At 33.2% G+C, this 21,185-nt stretch overlaps 4 protein-coding genes across 6 annotated transcripts in view; all 4 read left to right on the forward strand.

Annotated features, from left to right (window-relative positions):
* LOC145321886 (uncharacterized) overlaps positions 1 to 1,843 on the forward strand; it is a 37,310-nt gene extending 35,467 nt beyond the window's left edge. For both annotated transcript variants that reach the window (XM_080163528.1, XM_080163529.1), the window contains one exon: positions 383 to 1,843. In XM_080163528.1, coding sequence (XP_080019654.1) covers positions 383 to 597 — 215 coding nt within the window. In that variant the 3' untranslated portion in view covers positions 598 to 1,843. The remainder of the gene's footprint in view (positions 1 to 382) is intronic.
* bisc (TM2 domain-containing protein 1 biscotti) lies at positions 1,829 to 5,450 on the forward strand. Its single transcript, XM_080163542.1, has 8 exons — positions 1,829 to 1,978; positions 2,327 to 2,392; positions 2,723 to 2,792; positions 3,521 to 3,600; positions 3,996 to 4,061; positions 4,334 to 4,417; positions 4,752 to 4,873; positions 5,274 to 5,450. The coding sequence occupies exons 1-8, from the start codon at positions 1,924 to 1,926 to the stop codon at positions 5,328 to 5,330; spliced, it is 600 nt and encodes a 199-aa protein (XP_080019668.1). The 5' UTR covers positions 1,829 to 1,923; the 3' UTR covers positions 5,331 to 5,450.
* Positions 5,408 to 9,926, forward strand: LOC145321894 (uncharacterized). The gene is made up of 5 exons (XM_080163539.1): positions 5,408 to 5,584; positions 6,133 to 6,231; positions 6,464 to 6,669; positions 7,013 to 7,079; positions 8,708 to 9,926. Exons 1-5 carry the CDS (start codon positions 5,408 to 5,410, stop codon positions 8,891 to 8,893), a joined length of 735 nt encoding a protein of 244 aa, XP_080019665.1. The 3' UTR covers positions 8,894 to 9,926.
* LOC145321892 (uncharacterized) lies at positions 9,912 to 16,147 on the forward strand. Of its 2 annotated transcripts, XR_013880441.1 has the most exons (9): positions 9,912 to 9,985; positions 10,637 to 10,707; positions 11,313 to 11,421; positions 11,938 to 12,039; positions 12,631 to 12,866; positions 13,658 to 13,831; positions 14,159 to 14,307; positions 14,916 to 15,197; positions 16,060 to 16,147. XR_013880441.1 is itself a non-coding variant. In XM_080163537.1 (8 exons), the coding sequence occupies exons 1-8, from the start codon at positions 9,964 to 9,966 to the stop codon at positions 15,010 to 15,012; spliced, it is 960 nt and encodes a 319-aa protein (XP_080019663.1). In that variant the 5' UTR covers positions 9,912 to 9,963; the 3' UTR covers positions 15,013 to 16,147. The 2 variants fall into 2 exon arrangements, 1 of the variants encoding a protein (XP_080019663.1); XM_080163537.1 differs by having other exon boundaries at positions 14,916 to 16,147.
* Positions 16,148 to 21,185: the final 5,038 nt, after the last annotated feature.

Raw genomic sequence — 21,185 nt, forward strand, 5'->3', positions numbered from 1 at the left:
AAAATATGCCCCGCAGGGCTAGAGCCCCCCGCAGGGGCTAGAAGTATGAGAAAGTCTACTGTGAAAAAACGACGAAACCGGAAACTTCGTTTTCTTTCCATGATCCCTATTTTTTTTTAGCCCCGAGGTGCCGGAGGCACCGGCTAAAAAACTGGTTTTAATCTTATGATTGTACATTTTTATATTCGTAGAAAGCCGGTTCCTATCCACCGGATTCGAATGAAAACGAGAAAATAGTTTAAATCTTATGGACTTTACGTAGCCTCGCTGTAAAGTATTAACCATATCGGTCAGGCGCGGTTAGCGTGATCATAGACTAAAAACTCACAGACATGTTACTTTCTGATGTACAATATTTATTGAACATAAATCCTACAGGAAGCTACCACCCCATATGGAGGAGGGGCAAGGAGACATGAGCAGGTTGATAGGATAGGAAGTCGAATGAGTCGATACTACAATCCACTCTCTCCAAGCTACAGTTCAAGGAGCCGCGACAATAGCCCAGAAAATACGCGACGCTCCCCTTCCCAGATACGCAGATATGACAGATCTTCCAAAAATAAAGATTCACATCGCAGATCACCGCAGTCGTGAATATGGCAGTTTTGACGGCTGAATGTAAGATGCCGAAGTTCAATAGTTAAACATTCATCATTTCGTAAATTTTTATACATTCAGATTTTCAGATTAAAAACTACCTATTAAAAATCAAAGGATTAATTTAGAAAAATCTACATTTTAAGTTCTATTTTATTATTTGTTTTTGATAAATTAAGAAAATTATGCAAAAAAATTATGCCTTGTAAACTTCAAATTATATCTATTCAAATAAGTGTTGAAAATCGTGAAATTATTAAAATTATTTTTTATTTCATAAAGTAAAGAAAATCATAAATACCTGGAATATTTCATCGTAGGAATATTTTGTCTTCAAACTTTCCTCCTTTTATATTTGACAAACTTTTTACATATATTTATTTGTCTCATCGTTATATAGACAGCTTTCCGCGTATATTAAAATGAAAAATTAAAAGATAAAAACCAATTTTGTTAGCCCCGAGGGGTTATTATTTTTAATTTCATTTCGCGGAAAATTGTCGGTAATACAATGCTAAAAATGATTATTTGTGCGACTGAGAACCGGTTCTAATCCAGCGGATATTTATCGGTTTCGAAGCCATACTGGAAAAGATTATTATTGTGTGAGATTTTAATAGTTATTTCTCGCATCGTATTATAAACGGCTTTCCGCGGATATAGAATGTACAATTATGAGATTAAAACTAGTTTTTTAGCCCCGAGGTGCCGAAGGCATCGGCTAAAAAAACTGGTTTTAATCTTATGATTGTACATTTTTATATTCGTAGAAAGCTGGATATAATACGAAGCTAGACATAGTTTTTTCGTATGGATGAGAACCGGTTCCTATCCACCGGATTCGAATGAATACGAGAATAGTTATTTCTCGTATCGTATTATAAACGGCTTTCCGCGGATATAGAATGTACAATTATAAGATTAAAACTAGTTTTTTTTAGCCCCGAGGTGCCGGAGGCACCGGCTAAAAAAACTGGTTTTAATCTTATGATTGTACATTTCTATATTCGTAGAAAACTGGATATAATACGATGCTAGACATAGTTTTTTCGTATGGATGAGAACCGGTTCCTATCCACCGGATTCGAATGAATACGAGAAAATAGTTTTTGTGTTGTCAAAATATCTTTCATTAAAATTCATACATGTAATTGTAAACCTAAATAACCTTAAATTTTTATATATTTTTTTATGTAAATTATTAATGATAACAGTTATATTAGTATTTGTCAATTATTTTAGATTATTTAATAATGTTGTTCTTATAAAAATGTACGTGATTTCTGTTTTAAGAAGCTAAAAAGTGTTTAAATTGATCTCCAAATGAAAATTAGTTACCTCCTGGTTTTTCTGTTCTTGTTAACAGTATTTTTTACAGGTAAATTATAAATCATAACATAGAAGTAACTGTGTGTCTATATATGTGTGAGTGTAGCAAAGTATCTTGATAACCGCTGAACCGATGTGGTTCTCTGTTACAGTGAGGCGCTGGGAAGATTTATAACTATTTAGAGGAGAGGAGTACTCCATACTACCTCCCCAAGAGAAATTGCCCCTAGAAAAAATGTCACTTTGTTTTTTAAATTCTTAAATCATAAGTAGAGGGTCAAATGACGAGTCTCGCAGGAAGTATGACCCCGCTGGGGTTAGAAATATAACAAGTTACAATTGATTTTAGAAATTAGGTGTGTGAAGCGCTTTAAAATTTTTATCATGTTGTATTTAGTTTGTTGTGATGAGTGTATAGTGGGAGATGGAGAGGTTCTAGTGGACTCTTGTAACACAACACTTCAGGAACCATATATATTATCAGTTAGGTAGCAAATGGATATATCTTTACCTATAAAATATTAAACTAGTTACTTCACCATTAGCCTCTAGGGAAAATGTCAGGAAAATAGCCTAAAACTACCTTAATTATATCCCTTTGTAGAATACAATTAGTGGTTTAAAGTGACATTTAAGTCAAAGAAACAACCAATCAAAATACAATTAAGGTCCTAAAGTTGTTAGACCAACGAATAAAAAAACATCATTATAAAACTTTGGGGACTAGGTGTAATAAACAGCCAAATGTCCCCTCTCTCCCTTAGTTACTTTACTGATAATATGATATGTGTATAGACTGGTCAATTTCTGTGTACAAAACTGAATATTGATCCGGAGACTCAACAAATAGCCAACTGTTCCAGGTAATACCTAATGATGGATCTTCCAGATTTCTGGCAGCACAGCTACTCTATAATACGGGTATACCTCTGTAACTTTGTCCCTGTATAGTTATACGTAGTTATTTTAGTGTACTGATTTATATGCTAATAGTAGCTACTTTAAATCTTACTTTATAAAGAAAAGGTTAAAATATGGTGTTGCGAATTCTCTTGGGAGGGTGGACTGTTAAGAATCTTTACTGTAAATGAGAACCATATCGGTCCAGCGGTTAGTGAGATATTTGATACATATATATATATACAGACAGACAAACTGTTATTTTTTTTATAACGATTGATCTAAATTTTCTGGTAGCTTATAAATGCAGCGCTCAAATCAAATATTTGAAACAATTTTTGCAGATCAAAATATGATCGCATGGAAACATTCATTTTTTATATTCAGGGAGGGTAAAGGATTACAAGAGTGTCTGGCAGCCCCGGGTATTATCTGCAAGGAGACCTTTAGTATTCATATTTAGGGAGGGTAAAGGATTACAAGAGTGCCTGGCAGCCCCGGGTATTATCTGCAAGGAGACCTTTAGTATTCATATTTATGGAGGGTAAAGGATTACAAGAGTGCCTGGCAGCCCCGGGTATTATCTGCATGGAGACCTTTAGTATTCATATTTAGGGAGGGTAAAGGATTACAAGAGTGCCTGGCAGCCCCGGGTATTATCTGCAAGGAAACCTTTAGTATTTATATTCAGGGAGGGTAAAGGATTACAAGAGTGCCTGGCAGCCCCGGGTATTATCTGCAAGGAGACCTGCAATTCCACCTTCTATCTCGAGGAATTTTATTTTACTTAATCATAAAAAGAAACACTTACTTCAATTTTTTTTAAATTGGTGAATTGATGTTGTCTGAAATGATATATTATTAAGTTCTAATAATGAGTTATATCATATGTTTTAATATTGTTTTCAAGCTGTAAAAAAAATTTTAGTACTAGATACTTGGATTTCGTAATACTTGAGTCTCTTGCATGTAAAATGAACTAAAAAATTTAGATTTCGTATTAAATCAAATGCTTTGTTACTATCAAATTGTCATTAATCATGAAATAAAATCAGGTATAAAATAAATCAAAAGCCAAAAGTGTTATTATTTTTTGTGCTTAACTCTTAGTTTTTATACCATAAAAAATCTGGTTGTGAAATATTAAATAAGTAAAAAAATGGTATAGGTTGACTGTAAATGGACAAATGGATATTATTTTGACACAGCCCTTCTTCTCTCCATATTTCTAGGTAATATTATTTCTAATATGGCTCCGAAACCGATTAATATCCGCTGGATTAGAACCGATTTTAAATGTATCATATCGTACTACAGACAATATTAAAAAATATGTATTAAATTAAGACCAGTTTTGTTAGGATTTCGCAGACTGCTGAAACGATATGGTTCTTCACTTCAGCGAAGCATCTTATAGTTCAAGAAGTTTTATAAATATTTTCAGGGAGGGTAAGTGTTTTACAATTAGAAATATCGGAAAAAACAAATATTTATTTCTGTTCAGGAATGTTTGGAGCGGATAGGTTTTATCTTGGTTATCCCGCCATTGGTGTTCTAAAGTTTGCCACATTGGGATTCTTCTTTATAGGTACGTCTTTATATTTAAAAAATTCACCCCTTTTCTGAGACTTTCGTTTTAGACTTTTTTGTAGTCTAAATTTATTTTGTATACCTAACACTTTTTCTATCTGTAAGTCAATCCGTCCGTAACGCTTTTGGGGAAATGTGATTTTCTCAACTGCTAAGTAGACAACATTGACGACTGTCAGTCTGTCATAAAAAAAAAATTTAAAATACGTCATTTTTTCTCTAATAAATCTTTTTTTAACAAAAATGCTATTTAAATCTCCTTGTCTGCATTCCAATCCATGATTTGTTTGTGCTTTGCTTTGATGCGATAAATAACTAATCCTATTTTGAAGGAAACCTGATTGATGTGATCCTAATAGCCACCCAAACTCTGGGGCCTGCAGACAACTCCTCCTATATCATGTCATATTTTGGTCCGGGACTAGAGATTGTTATTACAGGAGAAAATACTTACAGGAAAGTTTAACATTAGTCAGTTTGCATAAGTGAAAATTTGGATTTTAGTTTCAGTAGCAAAGCTACTCTATAATTCACTTTGTCTGTCCGCCCGTTATTGGTGAAATGTGATTTTCCTTAGCTGTTATTCAAGTTTGAGGACTGAATTTGTTAATTTTCCCAATACCAATGAGCAACCAGTTACAATGTAATTTACTTTGTCCGTCAGTCTGTCAGTCATTCTACAAAAAATATCAAAATACTTTTATAAAAGTTTTTCGAATCTCCATGTCTTTATTACCATCCATGAATTTTTTGAACTTCCAAACTCATAAATGTTGTCATCCTTGTCTTTTCTTATTTTCTATCACAACCTGAATTTCATCACTTATATTGTATAATAATGTTAAAATGTCTCTAGGAAAGAGCAAGCTGACTGGTATTCCTCGCATGATTGGACACACTCAGAACTATAATTATACAGTAGCACCGCTACTTCTCAAATTACTGTGATAGTTATAAAAATAATCAAATAAAAAGTCAATAATTAAAAATGGCGCATGATGCTGAAAAAACAATTCCTAATCAAGAGAAAAGGAGTTATATAAATCCTTTTCTCCAAATAGTTGGTGATGGTAATGAGATGTTGCTTGATGACACACCATATCTTCCTGTTGTTAATATGGTGTCGACAGATAATAGCCATGGAATTAATAGTCTGCTTCTTCAGGTCAGGCGGACGATTCCATTATTTCAAAATTTATTTTATTTGTTAAAATCTCGCTATCCGCTCTTAACCGATTCAGTTAAGGGTTTCTTAACATAGGCTCCATATGCTTTTAGGCTATTTTTTTTTGGTGTAGATTTTAGTCATGGGATGATTGTTTTATATTCTTTTGTCCTCTCTCCCTAACCATTCGAATTCAAAGGACCTAGAGGATAGATGCATTTGGTTTTAAGCTTTTTGAGAGCTTGGCAATTAACCCCCCCCCCCCCTTTAAAAAGATTACTTTATATGATACTAGAGGCTTTGTCCTTAGCTTCTAGAGCGTCTCAAATTTTAGATAAGATACATACGCAGAATCTCTCTAAAGCTTTTCTGAAATACAAAACTTAGTCGATTTCGTCTGCGTCATTAAAAAGATCTCAACGAAAATCACCTTAATACTTTATATTATGGGATGTTATAAACATATAACTCTTTGTAACGTCTCCCTTGTGAGTATGACGCAAATCAATTTGTTTTTGATTAATGGAATATAATAGATTTAAATCCAGGTTCTCTGCAAAGCCATACTGTGCACAGAGTATAGAGAAGTTCCATTTCCTGGTCAAGAGATGACAGTTCTTTTTATAGATACTGATCACAAGCTAAAGGTTAGCAGGTGCATTTTATTATTAGCCAGCGGCTACGCTCCTAGAAGTTTCTAGGGGCATTAGAAGAAAGGGGTCGATTTTTAGTTTTAAAAATCAAAAAGTTAGTTAAAAAGATGCTTTGCTGTTAAGGAGAACTAAATCGGTAAAGCTATTAGCTAGATCCTTTTGTAATAAAAGACAAACAGACGTACAGACAAACATCTTGTTACTCTTATATTTAATTGAAATTAAGGTTGACGATTTCGCAGTCGAGCTTGAGCAGATAGTAAGTGGCGTGGCCACGGACCATTATCATTCACTTCCCAAGAAAGTCAGACGAAAACAGAGGATCAATACTACGGAGCAGTGGCACATTGTAAAGAGATCTCTGGACCGGCTCCAAGTTGTGCAGGTCTTTACACCAGAGTCACTGGAGCTCACACTAGCCAGTCTTCACAGGCAGACACACATTGGGGTAAAGTTAATAGAACAATCTAAATTTTGTCCATAACTAGCAATAACAAGGCAACAGCAAATTTTAAAGTTTTTGTCACCCGACTTTTACAATACTTATAATAAAGAAACAGGATTACTATGTGTCTGTCTGTGTGTTCGTACCGAAGGATCTCGCTAACCGCTGAACTTCTGTGGTTCACCTTTACAGGATAGCTTCTCATAGGTCCTGGGAAGGTTCATAATTAGTTCGGGTGAGGGTTCAATCACCACTTAAATTTTATAATATAATAAACAATCCTTTTTTGTGTAGTAAACCTTGTACAATGTGTGTGTGTGATCTGATCAGATTGTGCAGAATTAATTGCAACGTCAATTTTGTTGTCATCAACAGTATTAACACTTTCTATCAAGAGGTCAGTTTTATCTATTGTAAGCATAGCAGCAATCTTAACATGTTGGTTTATTCCAACTAAACTTAACCCCCTCCTCACATAAAAATACAACCTCCACCCTACCCCTCAGCCTCCATAATAAAAATATGGACAGCCTTTCTAGGATAGGACAGGGGGGGTGTGTAAGGGGTAAGTTGTTGGTTTTATTATTACTAATGTTATTATTATTAATTAAACATTAGGTATATAAGGGAGCTATATGTAAACACTCCCCCTAGCCTTGGCTAGTCAACTGACTACTTTTTTGTTAAGTCAGGGTATAATGTAGTATATTATACTAAAAATTAATAATTTATCAATGAATATTCAACAGGGGTTATATATTTAGATCAAATTACATATCTATTAGATATAATATGTCATTTATCTAAGATTATACAAATAAAAACAGAGTTAATATCTCTTTTGGACCTTTTAAATCCAAAAGATAATTAACTAAAATAATTACAAAAGTATGAATATACAATCTAGGTTTTTTGGACACTAGATTATAATTCAAAGTTGATATCTCTTTTAGACCTTTTAAATCCAAAAGATAACCAACTAAAATATGTACAACAATATGAAATATAAACTAGGTTTTTTTTATACACTAGCTTATAATTCAAAGTTGATATCTCTTTTGGACTTAAATCCAAAAGATAACCAACTAAAATAATTCCTAACAGTATTCAATACCTTGATTATTTAAATCATTATGAATATTGAATAGAGTTAACACATCTTTAAGATTAAACCTTTAAAGAGTATTAACTAAAATATTAACCTTCTCCTATTTTCTATCTACTGGAATACATTGAATATTTAATTTCAAGTGTATTTTCTATAAGACATTTTTAGGTTGGAGTGTGTAGTTTAAAGGCCTGTGTTCAACTGCCTAACTGCCTATTTAAATGTTTGATTTTTCTATCACCTTAAAGACTTACTTATTGAACACTAGATGTATGATTGTTTTAGAATTTTATTTTAAAAGTATTGATATAAGAATATAAGTTCAATTACATACAGCAACATATTTAAGCTTAAAAGTTTAGCCTAAATCATGCAGTAAGTAGAGAGCACTAGGCATGTCTGATCTCTTTGAAAGTTAGGCCTAGACTCCCACTGGCATTCTTTTCATGGCAAGATCCTGGTTCACTTCCAACCCTCCCTACTTACCCCCCCCCCCACTCTCTCTTTTGTCTTGCACACAAGTTTAGCCTGACTGCACAATAAAGTATAAACTTTGCAAAAATATTTTAAAATTATTTTTGCATACAATTACATTAATTAATACTATTTTAGTAAAGACTAACTTTATTTTATATTTATGTTTTTATAAAAATGTTTATAATTACCCCTCTCACCTAGCATGATATTTTAGCAAGTAAGAGGTGGTTATACAAAAAAGTTAAATACTTTTTTGCATATTACATAGAATTTCTTAGGATATTGTGTTTAAAATAAAATGATGTCAAAATCATGGTTAATGTGTAACAGGTTTTTATCTGAATAATTTACTATCAAAAAACGTGTTATAGTTACAGCAAAATCAATTTTTTTTATTATGAATAGTACAGGTAATTACATATATCTATCTTACTATCTAGGTATACCATGAGACTGGAGTATATGCCTCTACCTATATGAGAAAACTGTTGTCAACCCTAATAGATTCTCGAACTACAGCTCTACATCAATCCTCACCTGACCGACAACTGTACTGCTTGTACACTCAACATCAGCTATTCAACAGGAAAGTTGTCTTATTTACCAGGGTGACTTGGCAATATTAAAAAAAAATTATACTTTGTTCAAGATACCGAATGCATTGAAGCTTTTTGATTGCATTAACTTTATCTTTAAGTCATAGTCACTCATAACCTACCATGGCCATTAGTTGCTAATTTTAGTGGGCATTTCTCATACTCAACTTCTTGATTTTAAGTGAGTGTTTTTTTTTGAGGTGGGGGCCGGGGGGGGAAATAAAATTTAGTGGTCTTATTTTTGGAATTAATCATATTTGGTACCTAGGTATCAATAAAATATGTACCTACAAGGATTATTTTGAATTATAAAATATACATCTTAACAGACGAGCATACTAGTATTAAAGTGTTATAAAAACTAAGACAAATTTTTAGTGAGGAAAGATTTTACAACCAAATCAGCGCCAAAGATAAAATCTACCCCATGAAGAACCCAATATTTCTACACAAAAATAAATCTGTCAAAGAAACTAATGAAAATGTTATTGAAGATGCTTGTGATAATAATGAAGATGATACATTGGTTGATAATAAGAAGACTCTTGATAAGAAGAAGGATAATTATTCTATTATTTACAAAGATGTTATTGTTAAAAAGTCATATTAAGTCACAGGAGTGTATATTCTGTATTGGATCCCCGTCTAAGAGGGTGGGGGGGGGGGGGGGGGATGAAAAATTAATGTGTACTGAAAACAACAGGTAAATATTTGAAAAATCTACAAAAAGCTACTTGCCCTCTCGTCTACTTCCACAGACACAAAAATCCCTCTGAATAATGGGAAATAAATGAATCTTTGCAGAATAAACACCCCTGTTAAGTCATTAATGTAATGAATAATGCATGAAAGAGTTTAAGACTATTATCAAACCTATTAAACTTTATAAAATAAATTGGCTATGATTGAATTAAAATTGATTGTTATATATTATTAATTCATATGTATTAGAATAAATATAAATTTCTAATAATGTCATGCTATTTATTGATACATTGTTTGCTTCAATGTTTTTTTTATATTTCTCAAAAAATAATATAAATAATTTCAGAAAAAAAGAAAATAGATATCTAACAATTGAATCATTTTAAATTCCAAAAATGGCGATAAATAATGATGCAGGTTAGTATTGTTACATTATATGTATAGTTGCTGCGCTCTTTGCATTTACTTGAATCAGTGACTTCACCCCTAGGGGCATCTAAAAGAACTTTTTTTTTAATGGGAAAAGAGGGTAACATTTTTCCCTCACTTTCTATTTCGTTGATAAAAAATAGTTAGAGATTATTTTTTGTTCTGGGCGTTATTTAGGGGTTTAAATTTTGCACTATATTATTTTTTTCACAGGCTGCAAAAATTATTTCATTTTTTCTTCCTTTTTTTTCTCAAGGAGGGAAACAATGGAAGATTCAATGAAGTAGCTAATGCCCCAAAATGCATTCAGTTAATTCAAGTTTTCATATTTATTATAATTTGATTATATAAAATAACCTGGAATGGTCAAGATACATTTATGCCCATGGATAGCTTATCAGAAGAAACATGCGTAAAATAAGTCCTTTTTTTCGCGCATTTATGTGCACTGCGAGAAAATTGTACACTTTTTAGTAATGGCCATTCCAGATTATATGTAGGCCTATTTTTGCAAGTTATAATTTTGTGCGAAAATAATATATACGTTCAGCCGATTGGCCGCTAGCAGCTTTTAAAATTAAGATTTTTTTGAAAAAATGGTTACCAGAAACATTTTACCGTGAACATTGTTGTTTCTAGATTCCAGCTTGTCTGCAGAGGAGCTGGAAGAACGGATGAGAACACTTTGGGTCGGAAATTTAGACGAAAAGGTATACAGTATACTAGAGTAAAATGCAAGAGGGGAAAGGGGTTAAATGACTGTATCTCCCCATCCCAATAACCTATTGCTGACTCTCAAGTGGGTCTTTGAAAATCAACCAATGATGCCGGGAATATTAACACAGCTAAGTAGTAGTAAACAATTTGCTAGCAGACGAAAAGGTCATTGAAAAAGGGAGGGAGGTATTTATCTGTATACACGTTGATTCTTCTGAATATTATTAGGACACAATTATAGAGATATTTCGCTTATAACATAGTGCTTTGTTGTCCTAAGAATCAGTCTTCCAAAAATTAGATTAATCGAAGGTCTTTTATAAATTTTTTACCGATGGTTAATAGTTAGGTAAGATTTTGATTTGTTTAACTTTATGTTTTGTTGAGCTTTGCTTTTATGTAGGTATGATGTCATCCTTGTTAGGGTTGGGCCGGATATCTGGCCAACGTTCGTTATCCGGCAAATTACCAAATATCCGGCCGGATACCCGGCAAGTTACCGAATATCCGGTATCTGGATTGTTTCAATATCCGGTATCTAGCCGGATATTGAAAATTGCCGGATATCCGGCCCAACCCTAAGGATTCCTTGTTTTAGTGTGAGGAGGATGTATTGTATGAACTATTTATGAATGCCGGACCATTAGAAAGATTAACACAACCCACAGACAAAGTTACAAAAAAGAAAAAGAATTTTGCATTTGTAGGTAATTTTTTTAATATTTTATAGTAGAGCAGCTACTTCATAGCCAGGGTTTGTCTGTTCATCTGTCTGTCTGTCTGTTTAGAAGTTAATAGAGTTGTTAATCCTTGTTACTTTACATATTAAATGGTTCAGTGGTTAACAGAAAAACCAAACAAAAATATTCTTATGTAACAGAATGGCTGTTAGTTTCCTTGTATGTTTGTTTGTACCGAAGGATCTCGCTAACCGCTGAACCGATGTGGTTCTCCTTTACAAAAAAATTTAATTATAATGGGGGGGGGGGGATTTTATTTCTAGGGCAATTTCTCTTGGTAGGGTGATAGTACCATCCCCAAAAATAGTTATAACCTCCCCAGGACCTATGAGAAGCTATCCTGCTAAGGAGAACCTAATCGGTTCAGCGGTTAGCGATATCCTTCAGTACAAACATACAAACAAGCAGACAGACAGAGAGACATCCTGTTACTTTAGTATAAGGATTACTGTGCTACTTATGTATATAATTCTACTTGTTTAGTATATGAACATGAGGAGAGTATAAAATATGCTTATGATCTATTAAATGGAGTAGAACTGTATGGATCCAAACTAAGACTTCAGCACAAACAGACAGGACTTGGTAAGTTTTACTTTTTAGAGAAGCTACTTTGTAATTTATTATTAATTTTTCAGTATTTGTTACTTTAAAGCACAAGGGTGTTCCAAAAATGTGTTTAAAACTAATAAAAATAAATCAAATTCATGCTGAAATAATGACAATAAAAAAACAAAATTTAATTGTGGATCAGCTCACCTCTCCGGAGTACCACAGCTCGAGACCTAGCCCTCGTAGAAAATATTAATGCAATAATCAATGTAAGTTGAGTGTGATACAGAGTAATCCTTTTTAGAACACCTAAAATGGTGCTTTAATTACACAGAAAATAAATTTTTTTGAAAAACTAAATATGATATTTACTTAGTGAATTTTAACAATTAAATTCATATAATCTTCCAAATCTTGAATTGAAATTTTTGTCATAAATTTTTTACCTTAGGTGGATTCTTTAAAAAAATTAGGATTTTGTTTAATTTTTGTAGATTTTTTATGTGATTTTGTAGGATTTTTTACAAAAACAATTTTGCCTCACCAGCCATCAGCTACTGCTGGTTTGGGCCAACCAATCTTTGTTTGTAAAACATTTATTGATTTTTGACTGATTCTTTGCAGGTCTATATCCCCGTCAACCGTTGCAGCGTGGTGACCGCGGGCTGGGCGGAGGTCACGCCCGGTCATATTCCACATCAGATCTTGGCAGGCGGGGAGGGGGTGAGGACAGAAATGGGGGATACAACAACTTTCACGGTGGGGGTGGTGTGGGTGGTGGTGGGTTTGGAGGTGGGGTCCAATACCCAAACAACGACAGTTGGAGGGATAATAGCCGAGGGTTCAATCATAACTTTCAGGTAATTCTGCTAAAATTAATCAACAACCCTGCCCCCCCCCCCTTTAATAAGCTTATGATGTTTAAGACAACATGTCTAACATAAGAATTAGCCCGCGGTTATAGCGCATCCGATGCAGTTGACGAGCAAGTGCTAAGTTCTGCCAATCAACGCGTCATAACTAAAGGCGTCAAAAAGGGGGGGGAAGAAAAAAGACGCATATTTTGTTTATAAGTTGATTTGTAACTTTAAGAAAATTTATTTTTTCATTTTTACCTGTGCAGAGACCACCTGGAGCCCTGGAGCTCCGGAACCTGGAGGCCTATCAAAAAAATCTTATAACTTCGTGAAATTCATCATATAAGAATGATTTTATCATTAATAATCTATCCTCTCAGTCCAAAGATAAAGCCTAGGTGCCAGGTTTACGCAAATGTGTCAAAACTTCCTCCCCCCCCCTCCTTAACCCTTCTTCTGTGGTGTCAGGTGTCAATATTATTAGTTGGAGTGTGTAGGAATGCCTTGGTCCAAACTAGGCACAACTCATTACCACGCACTTTAGGTTTTCAGACAAAGATTGTGCAACCAAAGGGTTGATTTTCTATATGAAGTTTGGTATAACTATGCATATGCACGTCATAAGCAAGATTTAGTATCTACTAAAATTTATTAAAACTAGACCTAATGTTGTATCCTTCCCTTTAGGGGTTATCCACATCCAGGTTAACATAAGAATTGGGGAAAAAGAAAATTTCATCGTCTTATCCCTTTATCCCTGCTTAACATTTGAATGGCCAGTTATACTTTTTCAGAATCAACCTCCTTTGCCACCTGGTGACGACTATGGCATGAATCCTCCCCCCATGCCGCCGGGGGATCATAACCCTCCACTGCCCCCCCTACCGCCACCACCTATGGAGGACCCCCGCTATGGGGGCCAACATTCTTTTAACAACCAGTTCAACAATCAGTATCATCATGACCAGGTGCGAAATAATTTAGATAGTTCTACTATATACCTAATTTTCTAGCGGCTACGCTCCTAGAGGCCTATAGGGGCACTTTAGGGAAAGAGGGAGGGTTAGTCGACCCTCCAATTTTGGGGAGTGGTATTTTTTCTGCTAGAAATGATTTTTCTTGGTGAAGGTACCCTCTCTGAACCTATAAAAATCTTCACTGTCATTTTCATTGGTTTTACAGACAGACAGATGAACATTATGATACTTTTATATAATTAATTGACAATTCCTGTCAAATTTATAATTTTTAATGTTAATTTTCCATCTAAAATACTGTAATTGTTTTTTTTTCAGGGAATGTATTCCCGGGGGCAGCCCTACTCGGACTACAACAATTCATACCAGCGCAGCCGTGACCGCGGGTACGACAACCATGACCGCAGAGACTGGGGTGGTCATGATGACCGAACTAGCCGTGGTCACAGAGATGAGGGCAGACACAGGCATGTCTTTGTTCATATATTTATGCAGAAGAAAAATGTATATAAAAAGGGAGACAGGATTTTTAGTAATAAGTCTCCCCCCCCCCCCCCAGAAAAGAGGGGGTATATAAGAGATACTTACAAGTTCTCTAAATCTGGCTATAGTAGAGATATTTACAGTTAATAAAGCCTAACCGATAAAGGACATTATAAAAGGTGAAAAGGAGTGTTTAACCCCCCCCCCCTTAAATATTTGAAATTCCTCATTTTACACCCCTCAAAAGAACTCTTGAACGTCCTTGATATCATTATATGACTGACAAATATAACTCGTTGCCTTGCTTTGCTACTAAAATAATATAACATTAACAAAGGGAGAGGTAGGTTTCTGGTAAAATTCGTAAAGGTGTGTGGTGTTTAAGGCTTAAAAATAGTAGTAGAACGATACTATTCATTATATATGTGTATTTCTTATTGAAAAGAACTATAGACAAAATTTTTTTTTAAAAAGGTAACATAAATTTTTATCGTTCTACTACCTACTGTTTTTAACTTATAACACATAACCTTTACGGATTCTACCAGAAACCTACCCCCCCCCCCCTTTATAAACAAAGATTATAAAATAGGGATGAATACCGAGACAGAAGCAGTCATGGACAAAATCGTTCTAGTTCTAGCAGTCATGGAGACAATCATTCTAGTTCATATAGAAGAAGAAGATAGTGTGAACCTTATTTACAAGAAAATAGTACCTAAAATTGATTTTCATGTATCACATAACATTTAAATTGTTTTGAACTGAAGACAAAAATAATTGAATATTTTCTTAAAACTGTGACTAAATCTCTGTGAAAAGGGTTTACATCATTTATTGATAAGTTTTTTTTCTAGTAATATTAAATTTTTCGGTAAAATCCTTTTTTTCATTTACTCACTCTTTGCCCTAGCGTCAAGAAATGGAACTTTTTTGTCTAAACGGGTTATTAACCTAATTTCATAAATATGCAATAGGTATTTGTCCTTTCTTTTATTGTAAAATGAGGGGGGGGCTAGACATAGGGGTAAAATGGTGTATACCCTATCAAACTTTGAAACTTTAAATTTAATTAGTTTACCCCCCTCAAACTTGTGAAACTCCTTATTTTACTCCCCTCAAATTTGTGAAACCCTTTAATTTACCCCCCTTAAACTTGTGAAACTCCTTATTTTACCCCCCACAAATTTGTGAAACCCCTTAAATTACCCCCCTTAAACTTGTGAAACTACATATTTTACCCCCCTCAAACTTGTGAAACTTCTTATTTTACCCCCTTAAACTTGTGAAACTACTTATTTTACCCCCCTTAAACTTGTGAAACTCCTTATTTTATCCCCCTCAAATTTGTGAAACCCCTTAATTTACCCCCCTTAAACTTGTGAAACTCCTTATTTTACCCCCCTCAAATTTGTGAAACCCCTTAAATTACTCCCCTCAAACTTGTGAAACTACATATTTTCCCCCCCTCAAATTTGTGAAACTACTTATTTTACCCCCTTAAACTTGTGAAACTACTTATTTTACCCCCGTCAAACTTGTGAAACTACTTATTTTATCCCCCTCAAACTTGTGAAACCCCTTAAATTACCCCCCTCAAACTTGTGAAACTCCTTATTTTACCCCCCTCAAACTTGTTAAACTCGTAATTTTACACCCCTCAAAATAAAAATATCGGACGTCCCCTGGGTGGGAATGAGTGGATAGCTAAATAATGGTTATCTTGAAAAATGGAGATGTTAACGATTTTTATATTCTTAATTATTTTTTGTTACATAATTTGTTACCAATACATTGACGAGATAAATAAATGAACTTTTTTTATTTGTTTTTTTACAACAACTTACTATTATAGTCACTGTCCTGACTTAGCATCAGTATGTCCGTCAGTCAGTAACAATATTGGAACAGGAGATTTACTCAGCTGTTATTAAAGCTAGACTGCTGATTATTCTTGTCAATATTACCATTATTTTGGGACATATTTAAGTATTTAGCATCCATAGCAGCCGGACTGCTTTGAAGCAGCTTTATAGCAGTTTTATTTTCCCTTTTCTGATCTCGACACATCTTTGCCAATCTCCCATCTCATCCTTTTTTATGAACACTAAACGTTTGCTTGATTCACTCTGCAAGTACGTCAATCCTGGTTTTTTTTGTGGTTCGCTACTTTAGGATGTTGCCATCCTTGTTAATTTATTGCAGGGATCGGCAGCCGCGCGTAAGCCTCAGTGAAATCGTCATTTTATCACTATAAAAATCAGCTAGATGGATTGTCTGAAATTTTCTTTTTATGCTGACAAGCAGGTTTAAAATTGAGGCTGAGGCGCGGCTGCCGAACCCTGATTTATTGACAAATTACATAGTTGTCATGTATAGGGCCCAAAATCAATCGAATTTAAACATGAAATTCCAGCAGACAATTCCCTTTGTTTATTTCTGTATGATCCATTCCAATAAAACGAGCGACGATATAATTTCCCCAAAGCTGAATTTATATTAAGAAATTCAACTATTCATAAACGAGGAAATATTTTTTACACGATATAAACTGACCAAGCTTACTTTGCTTGATTCACTTCACTAAGAGACAAAATGACTTAAAAATGATACTAACATACTAACTTTGAAATATCATTTAAGTTTCCCCAGAAAAGCTTAATCCTAAGATATGCGACTATTGTAGCTGACTCAATATGTGAAAAGAAAAAATGATTGCCCTTTCGTAACAAAATCTGTACATTTAATTTCTACCCAATAATATGGCCGGATTGTTGCCCTCCTGTTTTCCCATTGGTTAATTGAGGGTTTATGTGTCTTCATTTTTATTAAAAAGCAAACCTTAAGATGTATGTTCTTACGGAGGTATTTGCAATAATCATCTTTTATTCAAGTAATATAACAATTAAAGGTAAGTTTCTACATCAAAATAGACAAAAAAAACATTTCCGCAGTGTTTTTAGTACCTAACATAATCTAAAAATAAAAAAAATTCGCTTAAATGTAGTACCTATAGGACAAGGCATATGTACCAAGTTTCAAGAATCTAGCTCAATATTCAGACCATTTTGCTCATTGTTTAAGTTTAGAATTTAGATGTCATTACGCCCTCTCCCCTTCCTGTTCTTGGATTTTGTCAACCTTGTATGTAATACAGTTCTTATACATATAAAAAGACTAATGTATAAACTTATCAAATGGTCTAAAACTTGCTTTGGACCAATGCAAAAACAAGGATGACAGCATCCAGAAAAGCGAAGCTCTTAATCAGTTGGACAAACCAACATTAACATTTATATAGTGTCAGAACTGAATAATCAGAATATTAATTCATTAAGTCAAAACAAGATTGTAAGTAAATTTGTTGAAAAACTGCTTAGATACAGGAAAATGTTTAAGGACCTACTTACGTTTTAAGGACTGGATTATAGAGATGCTTCACTCATAACATTGTACCTTGTCGTAATAGGAATCAGTGTCCCAAAAATAAGACAAGTATATCAAATAAAGATTTGTTTTTTAAAAAGTTAAAGATCAACATGCTTAAAATGGACGTACGGACATTCTGGTAACGATTATACAGTTGCTACGCTTTCTAAAGTGTACCTGACTTCTAATGAAATCAAAATGCAAAGTTTGGAATCGATAAGACAATACTAACATGTCTAAATTAACAAAGAGAGCTATCAGTTCCGGACAGATACAAGTAATAATAAAGCCATTTATTGATATAGTATGGTTGCACATAAATGAAATATAAAAGAAAATAACCTTTACCAAAATTGCTGAGTAATTGCAAGTAAGAATTAAAAGAAAGAACTAATAATCAACATAATTATACTCTATTAAATATATTATTACATTAAGGTTTAAAAATACATTACAAACTAAAATAAGTGTACTATGAAACACTACGCTTTGTGTTTTTTTATTGATTTGGAATGTCAGTTTTATCTACAGGTATGTATTCATGTAGGTTATCATCTTCAATTAGGTTAAGAGTTTCCTCTGGAATGCTGAGCATATCAAAATTGTCATCATGTACAACTATGGTAAACTTTGGTTGATTTTCCATAATCATATTTCTACAATATTTATCATATTTTTTTCTGTTTTGATAACTATACCTACTAAACCTGTTGTTTACTTTCTTTCTAGCGAATTGAAAAAATAATGTAGCAAAATTTCCCCAAGCTGCAAATGTGCGCTTATGATCAATATTTTCATCTGCAAACACAATGATATTCTTGAACTCCCTAAAGACATCATATAGTGGAACATAATCAATATTGATAAAGTTTATATGTTTTGGCTTTTTTTTGAAATCTTCTTTCCTTGTCATACTGTTATATGTATAGTAGCTCCAAGATACTTCAGCAAAATTACTAGAAATGTTTCTCTTTACATCTTCATATAGCTCTTGGTTTTCTGATTTAATTTTCTTTGTAATATGTTTCCTAAATTCTTCTCCAGAAAAATTCCAAAACTCCTTTGTATTTGCCTCTCTGATAATATCTTTAGAAATTCTTGAGTATGTTATTATCATAATACCCTCATCCTGGTCTAACAGTTTGTACTTGTCTAATACTGCCATAGTTAGGGCACTAATATCATGTTTATCTTTATTATGATAGTGATGCCACTCTGGAGATTTAATGAATTCATGCAGATTTTTATCTTCTATTGCCCCCGAATCATGTAGTTTATAATCATAATTCTCCAAGATCACAATTGCTAAGGACATTATTCTAAGTACAATATTTCTCATATGGTCATACAATTTTCTTGGATCTGTATCAAATATGATTATATTCCTTGCTTGAGCACCCTGGAATTCCTCTATATCTGTTACCAATATTCCTTCAGGTTTTTCCATAAATGCTTTAAAGTCCTTGACAACTGGTATAGTAGAATAAAGGTTTTTGTTTAACAATTCAAATATTTTAGTACTATCATATTTGTTGGATAGCACAACAACACTTTCTTTGGGTTTATGTATGAAATATTTGTTTACAGCAGCTACAACTAATAAATGTGGACTGATGTAATAAATATTTCTGTAGTAAAAATTATGGTTACCCATGACATTAGTATCAGGAGAACAGGGCATTTGTTGAATAGAATCTTGTTTGAAAGCTTTAGCTAGTTTAATTATATGATTACTATTTCTCATATTTATGGTGAGATTAACATGAACAGCTATGTGATTCACTTTCATAGTTTCTATCCAACTCACTTTCTTATTTAGCTTTTCCATTGAAATCTTGATATCTACTTTTAAGTTAACACAAATTGTCTCTATAGTCTCAGGAAAAACATATTCTCCAATTATCATTTCATCAATGAATAAATGATCACAATAATTATCTCTTAAAAAACTGTTTATTGCATTGATTATCTCAGTTTGTGTTGTAAGATCTATACTAATCCCTAAATCTTCAGTAGTAATAACTCTTATATTAGGATAGAAGTCAAAATCCACTACAGCTCTAATATCCATAACAGACGATTTGGCTCTATAAAATCCTCCAACGTAACCATGAGATAGTGCTGTTAGATCAATGTAAAATAATTGGTGTTCAGAGTTTTTAGTGGCACATTTTTTAGCTCTTTCCTTCAGTATATAAGTTTTCCCTGTACCATAGTCACCATCTATGATATGGAATCTAACTGGTGAGTTTACTGCTTGCAGTTGTTCATTGTTTAGCATGTATACAGGAACATCGTTCTTTCTAAATAGCCCTTCAGTCATTTCTGTTAATTTTATATGTTCATCAGTTAACATATTTTTAGGAACATCACTCTCTCCTGTTAGCCCTTTAGTCTTTCCAGTTAATGATTTTTCTACTTCCTTGCTGACTGTCAAGGGATCCAATATCAATTGTTCAAATTTACTTGACTCTTTTAATGACATGTGATATATCAATTCAGCAACAAGGTCTAGATATAATTTCTGATCATAATTCTGAGATTTCACAAGTTTCTCTTCAATTAAATGCTCAATCCAAGGTATTTCATGTTTAACATCTTTTTCTAACAGAATGAATTGTTGACAGTTGACACAGGGTATTACTGAATCTTCAGCAATCTCTAACTTTGAAACACATGCAGCTCTGACAAACACCCAATCTTTGGAAAGCATACCTCCAAATAATTTTTGTATGAAAGAAAAGTGTTGTTTTGTTTGATCTGAGGCATCTTTCATTAATTTCAGTTTATCACTAGAATCATTGGAACCACATTTAACCTCTATATTTATAATAGCACTATACTCAGGAACTATCATGATGGTGTCCCATTCAGTTTTTGTTTCTTGAAGGCTGAAATTATAGAACTGATATTTGTAAAAGTTTCTTAACATATCATCTGGGATTTTATATAGGAAAGTATTTTCAATTCTATTATGATATTCTTTGATATTGTCTGTTTGATATGTTTGGTTATTTTCTTTTTTTCTTTCAGATTTTATTCTAGAAGAACATGGTTGTGTGTTAGAGCTGTCAGTGATAATATTTTGGAAATCAGATTGATTGTTCTCTTTACCTTTTTTCTGTTGGCTTGATTCATTATTGAAACGTTTTCTGTCTACCTGACTCTTTAGCACCTGACATAAAAAATCTCATATTTCACATGTATAAAATGTTTATTTAATGATTTAATACAAATCATTATTGTTAAATTTAAAGAAACAACAATGAGAGAAAAGATACATATTTCAGCAATCTTGCAGAAAAGTAGGTTAAAAATATCTCAAATTTAAAGTTACATAATTGATCAAAAGAAACATAATTATTTCTTAAATGATTAAGAGAATCTAAGCATTAAAGAACAAAATATGTAGTTCATTTTATGAAATATGAAC

The sequence above is a fragment of the Acartia tonsa genome, chromosome 6 (genome assembly GCF_053477335.1).
Source record: "Acartia tonsa isolate MP-2025a chromosome 6, ASM5347733v1, whole genome shotgun sequence".
Lineage (NCBI taxonomy): Eukaryota > Metazoa > Arthropoda > Copepoda > Calanoida > Acartiidae > Acartia > Acartia tonsa.

What these genes read in the sequence shown, in the direction of transcription:
- bisc (XM_080163542.1), top strand. Translation starts at nt 1,924, where the DNA reads ATGAAAATTAGTTACCTCCTGGTTTTTCTGTTCTTGTTAACAGTATTT. An exon ending in ATTGGGATTCTTCTTTATAG is followed by an intron (nt 4,418 to 4,751) that starts GTACGTCTTTAT and finishes CCTATTTTGAAG; the next exon opens with GAAACCTGATTGATGTGATC. An exon ending in TTACAGGAGAAAATACTTAC is followed by an intron (nt 4,874 to 5,273) that starts AGGAAAGTTTAA and finishes TAAAATGTCTCT; the next exon opens with AGGAAAGAGCAAGCTGACTG.
- LOC145321894 (XM_080163539.1), top strand. Translation starts at nt 5,408, where the DNA reads ATGGCGCATGATGCTGAAAAAACAATTCCTAATCAAGAGAAAAGGAGT. An exon ending in TTAATAGTCTGCTTCTTCAG is followed by an intron (nt 5,585 to 6,132) that starts GTCAGGCGGACG and finishes ATTTAAATCCAG; the next exon opens with GTTCTCTGCAAAGCCATACT. An exon ending in ACACTAGCCAGTCTTCACAG is followed by an intron (nt 6,670 to 7,012) that starts GCAGACACACAT and finishes TGATCTGATCAG; the next exon opens with ATTGTGCAGAATTAATTGCA.
- LOC145321892 (XM_080163537.1), top strand. Translation starts at nt 9,964, where the DNA reads ATGGCGATAAATAATGATGCAG. An exon ending in GGCGATAAATAATGATGCAG is followed by an intron (nt 9,986 to 10,636) that starts GTTAGTATTGTT and finishes TGTTGTTTCTAG; the next exon opens with ATTCCAGCTTGTCTGCAGAG. An exon ending in ATCAGTATCATCATGACCAG is followed by an intron (nt 13,832 to 14,158) that starts GTGCGAAATAAT and finishes TTTTTTTTTCAG; the next exon opens with GGAATGTATTCCCGGGGGCA.